Genomic DNA, 12788 nt, shown 5'->3' with positions numbered 1-12788 from the left:
AGTGCGGAAGAGCCCTGATGCTACCAGTGCGGAAGAGCCCTGATGCTACCAGTGCGGAAGAGCCTGATGCTACCAGTGCGGAAGAGCCCTGATGCTACCAGTGCGGAAGAGCCCTGATGCTACAGTGCGGAAGAGCCCTGATGCTACCAGTGCGGAAGAGCCCTGATGCTACCAGTGCGGAAGAGCCCTGATGCTACCAGTGCGGAAGAGCCCTGATGCTACCAGTGCGGAAGAGCCCTGATGCTACCAGTGCGGAAGAGCCTGATGCTACCAGTGCGGAAGAGCCCTGATGCTACCAGTGCGGAAGAGCCCTGATGCTACCAGTGCGGAAGAGCCCTGATGCTACCAGTGCGGAAGAGCCCTGATGCTACCAGTGCGGAAGAGCCCTGATGCTACCAGTGCGGAAGAGCCCTGATGCTACCAGTGCGGAAGAGCCCTGATGCTACCAGTGCGGAAGAGCCCTGATGCTACCAGTGCGGAAGAGCCCTGATGCTACCAGTGCGGAAGAGCCCTGATGCTACCAGTGCGGAAGAGCCCTGATGCTACCAGTGCGGAAGAGCCCTGATGCTACCAGTGCGGAAGAGCCCTGATGCTACCAGTGCGGAAGAGCCCTGATGCTACCAGTGCGGAAGAGCCCTGATGCTACCAGTGCGGAAGAGCCCTGATGCTACCAGTGCGGAAGAGCCCTGATGCTACCAGTGCGGAAGAGCCCTGATGCTACCAGTGCGGAAGAGCCCTGATGCTACCAGTGCGGAAGAGCCCTGATGCTACCAGTGCGGAAGAGCCCTGATGCTACCAGTGCGGAAGAGCCCTGATGCTACCAGTGCGGAAGAGCCCTGATGCTACCAGTGCGGAAGAGCCCTGATGCTACTAGTGCGGAAGAGCCTGGAAGAGCAGGATGATGATGCAACAGAAACATACAAATTCCCAAATAGGAAACACATGGGAAAAAAAATAATTGATGCCATGTTAAGCCTTTTATTGGGGCCCCATGTAGAGGATTCTCTGACTTTACCAAAAGTCAGCCTTGATGAGCTTCATCTTTATTTGAAAGAACCAGTGATCAATAGAAAGGACAATCCACTTGAGTTGTGGAAAGAAAATGAGGCGCACTTTAAAAGCCTTGCTTCTGATGCCAGAAGATATCTTTGCTCTCCACCCTCCTCTGTACCTAGTGAGCGTGTTTTTAGTGACGTGTCAGCAATCTATGAAAGAAACAGGCTTTCTGCACTACAACGTACTCCTTCTCAACTGGAAGTATTGAAGAAATTCCAAATGTTCTCCGTGTACGGCATGAACCAAAGCAGGCTCTCAGCACATAAGTGTGAAAGGATAAATTCCAGCATTTGATAAATTTACCGTTGCACTTGCATCGTTTTTATTTTTCATTTCGTATCACAGGTTACATCTTGTGGACATCACCTCCCACTACCACAGGTTGACATGTTTCAAATGTCCAGAAGGCTACAACTAAGGCCTCTTTCCCGGGTGCAATGCGGCAAACCCGCGCGAGTAGGTACCCAATTGCGTTCAGTTTTTATCTCGCGGGTGCAATGTGTTTTGCACGCGCGTGATTAAAAAACTGAATGTGGTACCCAGACCCGAACTTCTTCACAGAAGTTCAGGTTTGGGTTCAAAGTTGTGTAGATTGTATTATTTCCCCTTATAACATGGTTATAAGGGAAAATAATACATTCTGAATACAGATTGCCAAGTACAATAGGGCTGGAGGGGTTAAAAAAATAATTTAACTCACCTTAATCCACTTGTTCGCACAGCCCGGCTTCATGGATCATGTGATGAGCGCAGTGACATCACCACAGGTCCTTTACCTCACAGATGATGACAGAAGAGATGCCGGCTGTGCGAACAAGTGGATTAAGGAGAGTTAAATAAAAAAATAAAAAATTAACCCCTCCAGCCCTATTGTACTATGCATTCTGTATTCCGAATGCTATTTTCCCTTATAACCACGTTATAAGGGAAAATAATGATCGGGTCCCCATCCCGATCGTCTCCTAGCAACCATGCATGAAAGGAAAAAAATAAATAAATAAATAATAAATCGCACCGCATCCGCACTTGCGATTTTCACGCAGCCCCATTCATTTTTATGGGGCCTGCGTTACGTGAAAATCACCGCTCATGTGCACAGCCCCATAGAAATGAATGGGTCCGGATTCAGTGCGGGTGCAATGCGTTCACCTCACGCATTCCACCCGCGTGGAAAACTCGCCCGTGTGAAAGGGGCCTAAGGGTACTTTCACACCTGAGTTTTTCTTTTCCGGTACCGAGTTCCATCCTAGGGGCTCTATACCGGAAAAGAACTGATCAGTTTTATCCCCATGCATTCTGAATGGAGAGAAATCCGTTCAGGATGCCTTCAGTTGAGTCTTTTTGACTGATCAGGATGGAGATAACAGCGCAGGATGCTACGGTTTTATCCGTCATTTTTTTCTAGGAGATAAAGGCGACCATATACCTTACTAGTTCTTTAACACCTATTCCTCCTGACTCCTCCCCCAAACACACACTCTGTTCAGATGGAAGAGGGGTGTAAAAACCTCCATATAAACAGTGCACTGATGGCCAAACCATTTGAGAACAGTGGGATCAGCCGACTGTCTACTGTGTATGGGGAGCTCCCAATTCTCACATGACCGATGACATCCGGGGACAGAAGAATCCTTAGAGTCCAGTAAGTCACTCCAGAAGCATCTTTCGCCTTATTCCCTACTGACATCAGCTGAACGTGGGGGGAGTTTGGAGGCAGTGGGGAGACACACTGGATGTGTATGGCCGGATTAAAGACTAAGGACACCTGGGCAATTTATATATTATTAACCGCATTTTATTCATATTGGGCTAAATATTTATATTTCAGAAAGTCATTATTAAAAATGTTCAGCAAAGATACAAAATTAGTCTGTTTGCAGACTGCCAGTTTCTGCTTTCGTTGAATTGTCAGCCCAAAATGAGTAAAATGTGAAAAATAAAATAGATCGAAAAAATATATATATATATATATATATATATATATATATATATATATATATATATCTCTCTATCCTGAAAGGTTGTACAGGATAGGTGATAACTATTAGATTGGTGGAGGTCCTACTGCTGGAATCCCCACTGATCAGGAGAATAGGGGGTCCTGTACCCCCTGCGCATGGCCTTTCTATTAATTTCTATGGGAGTTCCGGCTCAGCTATCTCTGGAATTCCCATAGAAATTAATCAAACTGCTGCACACTCCGTTAATTTCGGGGATTCGGCAGGGGCTACGGGGCCTCTATTTTTGTGGTTGGTGGGGGTCCCAGCGGTAGGATCCTGTGGACAGGGGATACCTTGAAACAACCGGATTACCCCTTTAAGCTGCTGCCAAACACCTATGGTGGTGGCAGTTATAGCGCTTACAATTAAAAGAATCAAGTGCTGAAATTCAACATGCCCAATCCCTCTTTTCCATTGCCATTTGCAGTCAGTAGGCCCCTGTCAACATAGGAAATGTCAGCCAGCCCACCAATATTCAGCGGGTTCAATTGACCTCAGTCAAGTACATGGGAGACCTTAATGATGAGTAAATTAAGACTTTTTTTTTTTTTAATCTAGCCGTGCAATCCTCAAATGATCAATGTTTTTGCAAGAGAAGAAATAACTTATAGATGATGAGAGTTATGGATGAAGCCTGGCAGACACTGCAGTAAAAGGTACATCCAGGGTACAAGTTAGTTTCGGCTGCCGGCTCAGCCACAATGACTGCAGGCAGTGGACTTTATACAGGCACAGCATGGGACAAATCACTGCGCACTTCCCATTGAGAGGCGTGATCGCTGCCAGCAGACATGAGGTTACTGCGGGGTACACACACCTATTAACTCATCTGCAGCAGTGGGGATGACTTTTTGCAAGCTAAATCACCACTATTTGTGAATACATCTTAATAGGGTCCATTCACACGTCTAAGTGTTTTGCTGTACGCAAATTGAGGCTCTACAAAACACGGCTACCAGCCGTGTGCATTTTGTAGACAGCACATGGCCAGCACTATGTTAGAAAAGACTGCGTGCTGTCCGCATCTTTTGCAGCCCCATTGAAATGAATGGATCTGCACCAGTTGCGCAATATTGCGGAACGGATGCATAGCAAGAAATATGGACTTGTGAATGGACCCCTAAGGCGAAGAGGTCAGCAGGTAAGTACCCTGTGCCAGCAGTTTCCACCCTTGCAGACTCAGGATAGGTTATCAGCAGCTGACTGGTGGGAGTCTAACCCCCGACACCCCTATCGATCAGCTGTTTGAATGCGAAGCAGGACTCGGACCAGCGCTGCAGTCTCTTCATGGTATATCAAGCAAAGCACTGTACATTGCATAGCGGCTGCACTTAGTATTTCAACTTAAAGGGAGTCTTTCACCTAATCTGAGCGTTTTATACCGCTCAGATCAGGTTATAGACTCTTTAACCCTCATTACGATCATACCTGTCTCTTATCTGTCCCTCGCCCAGATAATGAAAATAACACTTTTTAAACGTATGCAAATTACCTTCTGAAGGTGCCCAGGGGCGGCTTTACTGGGCGATGTGCCCAGAAAAACACACCTCCAGCCGGCGGACGTCACGATCAGCCCATCGCCCAGTAACGCCGCCCCTGGGCACCTTCAGAAGGTAATTTGCATACGTTTAAAAAGTGTTATTTTCATTATCTGGGCGAGGGACACATAAGAGAAAGGTATGATCGTAATGAGGGTTAAAGAGTCTATAACCTGATCTGAGCGGTCTAAAACGCTCAGATTAGGTGAAAGACTCCCTTTAATCCCAGGAGCTGGACCCCTCCCCAAGAATCCAATACTGGAAGACTTCTCCTTGGGGTAGGTCATAGGGGTGGGCGATATAGGCGATATGCGATATGAATTTGGGCCACGATATGGATTTTCGCCATATCGCCGGACCGCGATATGATCATTTTCTCCTGAGCCGGCACAGCGGAGGGAGGAGGAGGAGGGAGTCCCTCCCTCCCCACTGTGCGCGGCTGCCGCTGAAAACCAATGAGGACAGAGTAGGAGGAGGAGGGGAGGGACTGTGGCCACTGTGCTACCAATGAATGTGCCGGCCATATCCCACAGGGTCCCCCTCCTCCCCCCCATCATTGGTGGCAGTTTGCCGTTCCGATCGGAGCCCCAGCAGTGTAATGCTGGGGCTCCGATCGGTTACCATGGCAGCCAGGAGTCACGCTACTGAAGTCCTGGCTGCCATGGTATGTTAGTGAGCAGAGAGCAGCGCATTATACTCACGTGCGCTGTGGCCGCCGGTCGCTGCTTCTTCTGTCTGTGCGGCGGATTGCTAATGCTTACAGCATTAGCAATGCGCCGCACAGACCTATGAGAAGGAGCGACCGGCGGCCACAGCGCACGTGAGTATAATGCGCTGCTCTCTGCTCACTAACATACCATGGCAGCCAGGACTTCAGTAGCGTGACTCCTGGCTGCCATGGTAACCGATCGGAGCCCCAGCATTACACTGCTGGGGCTCCGATCGGAACGGCAAACTGCCACCAATAATGGGGGGAGGAGGGGGACCCTGTGGCCACTGCCACCAATGATTAATACGTTGCGTTGAGTTACCAGAGGGGGCAGATCAGAGGCTGGGGAAGGGGGGCAGATCAGAGGCTGGGGAAGGGGGGCAGATCAGAGGCTGGGGGAGCACATGAGAGGCTGGCGCCATGGTCAGCTCCCTGCTGTTGTGTGTACTATGCACAGGGCAGCAGGGAGAGTGTAAAGTCCTATTCACCCTAATAGAGCTCTATTAGGGTGAATATGACAAGGGTTCTAGCCCTTAATGAGGCAAATAGTTAATAAATAAAAAGTAAAAAAAAAAAAAAATTTAAACACCCCCCCCCCCCAATATAGAAAACAATATATCGCAATATATATCGCATATCGCACATGCTTAAAATTATATCGCAATATAGATTTTAGGCCATATCGCCCACCCCTAGTAGGTCATCAATAATCAAAGAAGACCTGTCACCTCTCCTGACATGGCTGCATTAGTAATAGCTGTAATAACAATTCTGGAGCATAGAGCCATATTATTATGGCCCTATGTTGTACCATTCCTTTATTATTCCTGCTAGAAGTTATGAATGAATTCTAGCAGGAATAATAAAGTAATTGTACATCACAGAGTCATAAGAATAGGTGCTCTGGAAATTACTTAGGCAAACATGTCTTCCGCAAAACCCCTTTAAAATTTCATATAATGTGATGGGAACTGTTTATAGGACCTCTCATCTAAGTGATCCCCTTCCATATGCCTATTAGGCTACATGGAGATCCCATTTAACAACTAGAAAGCTAAAAATATCTATATCTATCTATCTATATATGTATCTCTCTATCTATATATGTATCTATCTATCTATATATGTATCTCTCTATCTATATATGTATCTCTCTATCTATATATGTATCTCTCTATCTATATATGTATCTCTCTATCTATATATGTATCTCTCTCTATCTATATATGTATCTCTCTCTATCTATATATGTATCTCTCTCTATCTATATATGTATCTCTCTCTATCTCTATATGTATCTCTCTCTATCTCTATCTCTATCTCTATCTCTATCTCTATCTCTATCTCTATCTCTATCTCTATCTCTATCTCTATCTCTATCTCTATCTCTATCTCTATCTCTATCTCTATCTCTATCTCTATCTCTATCTCTATCTCTATCTCTATCTCTATCTCTATCTCTATCTCTATCTCTATCTCTATCTCTATCTATATATATCTCTAGCAGAATCTGGGGTATTTGTCCCATGATGGACCAGCTCACAGACATTCTGCACCGCCAGAGATAATTGTCCAGACTGGAAACAAATGCATCAAACCTTCAGCTGTGAGAAGTATTGGGTCTGTAACCCCCAGGTGTAAAGGACCCTAATAGAACAGTACTATCCTTGTCCGTAATGCGGACAATAATAGGACATGTTCTATATTTTTGCGGAACAGAAATACGGAAACGGAGTAACTAGTTTTTTGTGGACCCACTGAATTGAATTGTTCCGCATACGGTCAGCAAAAAAATATAATAAGAATATTATATATATATATATATATATATATATATATATATATATACACATACTTATTATATTTTTTTATTTTTTTCGGAAAGGACATGAAAAGAGAATACGTTTGTGGGAAAGAAGCCTTATATAGAGTGCTCCGGGCCAGAACTTCTTTCACGTCATTCCAGCAATCACTGGGGGTCTCAGCTCTCAGACCCACCGCAAAACCCAAAAATAAAGAAACAAAACTTAATTTCTACAAGACTGGACAACGCCAGTAAAGCCATCAGGAGATCACTGTGACTACAATAATGAGCGTGATGAGAGAGATGACTAATAAAGAGGAGCACACCCAGGTATTACAGCTGAGACAGCTGCTGCCACAACTCCAGGTTGAGAATACAGGAGGGATCAGAAATCCCACAGGTGACCGCACAGCCTCCAACAACAAGGATGAAGTCATCCAGCAGACACGTCCGATTAGAAGGCTTGTCAGCGGCAGATAGTTTATACGGATACAGTAGAAGGATTACATAGGTAAGGAGGGAAGCTCGCTAGGAGCAGATAATTGCACGTCACAGGCCAGACATTACGCCCCATCGTCAGATCATCTACAAGCTGCAGATTTTCATTATGGAGAGAAGCAGTGAACATCTGGGCTCAGCCACCCGCTCTCTGCCAGATCAGCCACAATCTGTTCTCCCTAACAGCAGACAATCTTTCATGGAAGAAAACCAAAGCAAGATCAAGAATTTACCCAAATCTGCATGTTGTCTGCTGCGTGCAGGGAAGAGCCTATTGTGCGTCATCTCCACACAGGAGCAGTACGCCGACCATTAGGACAGAATGCTGCCAAGTGCACTGCCGTGTGTGTATCATCAGGACACCCTTTGATTTCAGAAATGAATGAAAATTAAATATCTGAATATCCCAGCAAGAACGGCTACTTTCACAGTCGCGTTTAGTGCGGATCCGTCATGGATCTGCACAAACGCATCCGTTCAGAACAGATCCGGTTGTATTAGGTCTTCTATAGCCATGTCGGATCCATCTTGAACACCATTGAAAGTCAATGGAGGACGGATCCGTTTTCTATTGTGCCAGAGAAAACGGATCAGTCCCCATTGACTTACACCGTTTGGATCAGTTTCTTCAGACGGACACGAAAACACGCCTCCAAAGCGGAAAGGAGAAGGAACGCAGGCAAACTGATTCATTCTGAACGGATCCTTTTCCATTCAGAAGGCATTAGGGCAAAACTGATCCGTTTCAGACCGCTTGTGAGAGCCCTGAATGGATCTCACAAACTGAAAGCCAAAACGCTAGTGTGAATGTAGCCTAATGGGCGAGGGGGCCTATCTTTTAGACTATGCCCGGAACATGGCCGCCATCTTAAAAATGGATCAAGGGCAAAATATATTAATATATTAATTAGGGTGTTAAATTTTTTTCCAAAGATGTGATTTTCATATGACTTTGCTTCCACCCGTGGAAAATATATATATATGCCAAATTTCAAGAAGATTGAATAATATTTAGGGGTTGCACACATTGATCACCTATTACTACTCTCACTCCTGTACCTAGGAGGTTGGTCTAAAAACGACTTCAGTTTCAGGACCCCAGGGGCTCTGCATCAAGCAAGGTGGAAGGCAAAGGCAATATTTATATGCACTTAAAATTGTCCTCTTCACTGAACAGTTGAATATTCCTCAACGAGAATTGAAAGGAATGAAACGGGTTGCACATTTTGTTAGCCTCATACATGTTCACTTTTTGCACGAGGCAACTGTAGGTTGATGGGCTCCAAAGAATGATTTGGATATGCTCCAGCTTCTGAGCACTTACCCAGATGCAGAAGTCAAAAAAAGTGCTCTCACAGTCGCTAAGAGACCCCTTTGGTATCTGTCAGAAACAAAAACGAAGGATTGGCTTTTTTGGATGAACGTATAACTCAGGCTGTTAAGGAAAAAACAACTAAAAATTTTGAAACCAAACCTGCAAAAGAAAAAGTAAATTAAATGATTAGAGGGTAAAAACCTAGTTTAAAGGAAAAGACCTGAGCCATTTCGTTACTAATAAAACAAAGACGTTCTTCAAACTGTTTGGGACCGACGACGTGACAGAATACTGCAGCGATTCTCTAAGAAGCCCTGTGAACGCTTTCGAGGTGGTCAGCGATACCGCAGAAAGAGGAATTGCTCTGATAAAAGTTTAATGAACCGGTCAGGGGCGAACAACGAAAACTATTCTTGTTGAGGGCAGTCGAGCATCACAGAAAAGTCGTCACCAAGCAAAAGAAGGGATTGCATCGTTCAAAGCGGATTATAACACGTTTTGCCTATCATACTACCTATTAATCTTAGTGTCTAGTTTTATTTTACATTTGTGATTTCTAGTTTTCCCAATAAAAGTAATTAACATTGAAAAATCATATTTTTTGCCTACTTTTACAAAAGTGTGCAGCCTCTAAATATTATCCAATATTATTGGCATATGTATCTTTTACATCACCGAGACTCGGGTCGTAAGCAAAGTCTGGAAAAATGTTACATTTTATTTTTTTCCATTACAAAATGAAAAAAAAAAAAAATTGAGATCGATAGATAGATTCCCCATGCATCGCGTGACTGATTGATGTAACGCATGCCGGATACATCACCACTGCTGCAGCCCTATCAAACTGAACGCTGATGCATGGGACCGGAGCGCCTCAGTGGCGGTACCCAAAAGAGGGCAGCAGGCACGTGCGCTTCCCCTCTCAGGTCCCCAGAGGTACGGGGGTGTTGGAGGGTCTGGTTGGAAGGATCGGCCAGAAGACCCGCCCCCCGCCCCCCCCCAAACATGGACATGTAAGAATTCTCCTCGTGATACATCTCCTCCACTGTCCGTAGCCATTCATTTACCAGCTACAGAGGACAAACTGCAGAAATTCTTCCGATTTAGGCCTCATGCACACACAGTTTTTGCGGATCAGATGTGGACCCATTCACTTCAAAAGGGCCGCTAAACATGCGGACAGCACTCCGTGTGTTGTCCGCATCCGTTGCACCGTTCCGTGGCCCCACAAAAAAAAAATATAGCATGTCCTATTCTTGTCCGTTTTGCAGACAACAGGCATTTCTACACGGCCGGCTTCAGTTTTTTGCGGATCCACGATTTGCAGACCACAAAAAAAAAAAAAAAAAAAAAAAAAAAAAAAAAAAAAAAACAGAACAGTCGTGTGCATGAGGCCTTACTTTGAAACTGAATATTTAAAACACAAGACTAAATATCCCCGGGCATTTAAAGGGATATTCTAATTTTCATAAGCGATCAAAACCGTACTGCACAGGAATCCAGGCGGAAAAAACGCACGTAATCTGCAACGTGTGCAGGGGACCTTAAGAGTAACTATGGATTTGTCTGCAGAAAAACTGCATTAAAAAAAAGCACATAAATCGGCACAACCTACTGCGGTTTTGGTGCAGATATTCTGTTTTGTTTGACGTCTATGGGGAAACCGCTGGGGATTTCAAAATCAGCAGGACAGGTCAATATCCACACAGAAAATAAATTATCTAAGTTTACTTGAGATTTGTCTAATCTCATTTACTTTGCTGAAGTTTTTCACTAAGAGGGCCAGTAAGGGAGGATCCCACAGACGTGGGGCAGGCTCCCCTGAGGTTTTTTCAGCCAAACCCAGGAGTGGATCCAGCAGGGACGTCCTTCCTTTATATTTTTGGTTCCTTTCGAATCCACATCTGGCTTTGGCTGAAAAACCTAAAGCGAAATTTGCCTTAAAAAAAAATAAAACTAACCTAAAATGTAAAAGAGCAGCATATAAGACGAGCTCCTACTATCAGCCGCACATCCAGAAGTAAATGGTCGTGGACATTCAGGGAAAGGCAGATCTGTCAGATATACGGCAGCGCGGCCGACAGACGTAGAAGGAGTTCAACGCAAGTCCGAGAAATGATAGAAAAAGGAGTATGTACAGCCGGGCTGGAATCGTAGGTAGGTGGAGAGGATGCGACTAACAACCACACAAGTCACCAAGCAGCAAAACCAAAGCCTGCAGTTACTGGAAAGAATCTAAAGCACAAGGATATTAATAGAAAAATAATCGCAAGAGCTAACACTCATTTTAGGGATCAACACTCAGCTTTCCTATGCTCCTGAGCGACATGCCTGCTAGCCCGGAGAACTAGGACAGGTTATGTCTACACAGTGATGTTCAGTCACTTAGTGTGGCACTACAAGTACCAGGCATGCGTCTTCCATCTGATCAGGGCCCCATTCAATATAGACTTTTTAGAAACGGGCACCTGGAGAGGCTGCAAGAACACAGACAGTGGAAATACTTCATCATGGCCGTCCGCCAAGATAGGAACTGCCCAAACGTCCCCCGACACAAGCCACCGGGCAGGAGCGCCTCCACCAGGGTGTTGTGGTGGCACAGGGACACTGCTCATAGGTGGCAGAACTTGGAGCAAAACCAGGTACAAAAAACAAGCGACACCAGTCATCAGTGACAGGAACGGCAACAAATAACCCAGAGCGGCCATGGAAGCCACCATCACCAGGACATGCCCACTGTGACGCCAGTCATGGGCAGCGCAACCAAGTCAAATGCACCAGCGCCAGTCATGGGCAGAGCAACCAGTTAAAAATCACTGACGCCAGTCATGGGCAGCACAACCCACACTGACAGCCTCCAGCTTGGAAATAAGACAGCGGGCACTGCAGGGAGGTCACCCGCCCATGGAAACACCAGCCTCTGGGGGCAGGACCTAAGCATCAAGGGTAACTGGGCAATCACCAGTGGAGAGAGGTGGCACTGGTCCTGGGTGGCAGAACCTAGATGGGTGCCAGTGTGAAAACATACAGTGACAGAACAGCGCCCCCAGTGAGGAGCGGCAGATGCCAGGAGAACACCCCCACCCCCTGTCATTGCCCGGGGGGTCGCCCACACTCACCGCGATGACCACCGTGTCCTCCCCCTGGAACTTGGCCACGTACTTGTCGCCCCTTACCACCTCAGAGTCGTTCAGAGGCCTGAAGCGGCACATTACTTTGATGCTGCACTCTGCCGGGTCCGCCATCTTGTCCGCTTTCTCCTCCGCCTCACGGCCGGGGCGTGTGTCAGGCAAAGAAAAATAGTCGGGAGAGGAGCGGGTGAGGCGCAGAACACCGTGAACTAGCTCCAACCGCCGCGGCCGCCACTCTCCAGGCCCGGTCCGTGCGCCACCAAGCTCAGTGGGCGGAGGAATGAGGCTCACTTCCCATCCAATATGGCAGCCATGGCGGAGGCCGGCGGTGACGCTCCCCTGCTCCTCCTCTCCTGCCGGCGGTTGACTGGCGATAACGTCATGTTCGCCCACACAGGAATCGCCCTAGGTTTTACTGCGCACGCGTCAAAGGCATACGTCTGCCCTGCCTAGACAGGGAGCGTGACTAGAGTCTGTCCGCGCTAGAGGTAAAAATGTTACGGTGTGAAACTACGTCCCCGCGATCCTCTGCTATGTATGTGCGGCAGGCGCCATTTTGATGGAGAACAGTGTCATTGACTGTAATATATCAGTCTACGAGAACATGTCTCTTGTGATGGGGACAAGACGGAAAAAAGGCTAAACTATGATATGAAGGGAGAAGAGTTTGAATGGAAGTTTTGAGCCCTTACTTTTATGATGTCATTATTAACCCCTTAGTGACCACACCCATTTTT

General features: G+C 46.3%; 1 protein-coding gene across 1 annotated transcript in view; it reads right to left on the bottom strand.

Annotated features, from left to right (window-relative positions):
- The window catches only part of KIF5B (kinesin family member 5B), an 81565-nt gene extending 69149 nt beyond the window's left edge, over window positions 1-12416 (bottom strand). Inside the window, exon 1 of the mRNA XM_044292694.1 lies at window positions 12040-12416. Within this exon, the coding sequence (XP_044148629.1) occupies window positions 12040-12165 (126 nt within the window). The 5' untranslated portion in view covers window positions 12166-12416. The remainder of the gene's footprint in view (window positions 1-12039) is intronic.
- Between the last annotated feature and the right edge of the window lie 372 nt (window positions 12417-12788).

Source organism: Bufo gargarizans, chromosome 5 (genome assembly GCF_014858855.1).
Source record: "Bufo gargarizans isolate SCDJY-AF-19 chromosome 5, ASM1485885v1, whole genome shotgun sequence".
Classification (NCBI taxonomy): Eukaryota; Metazoa; Chordata; class Amphibia; order Anura; family Bufonidae; genus Bufo; species Bufo gargarizans.
Note: the sequence above shows the minus strand (reverse complement) of the source record. Positions and strands in the feature narration are given on the sequence as shown.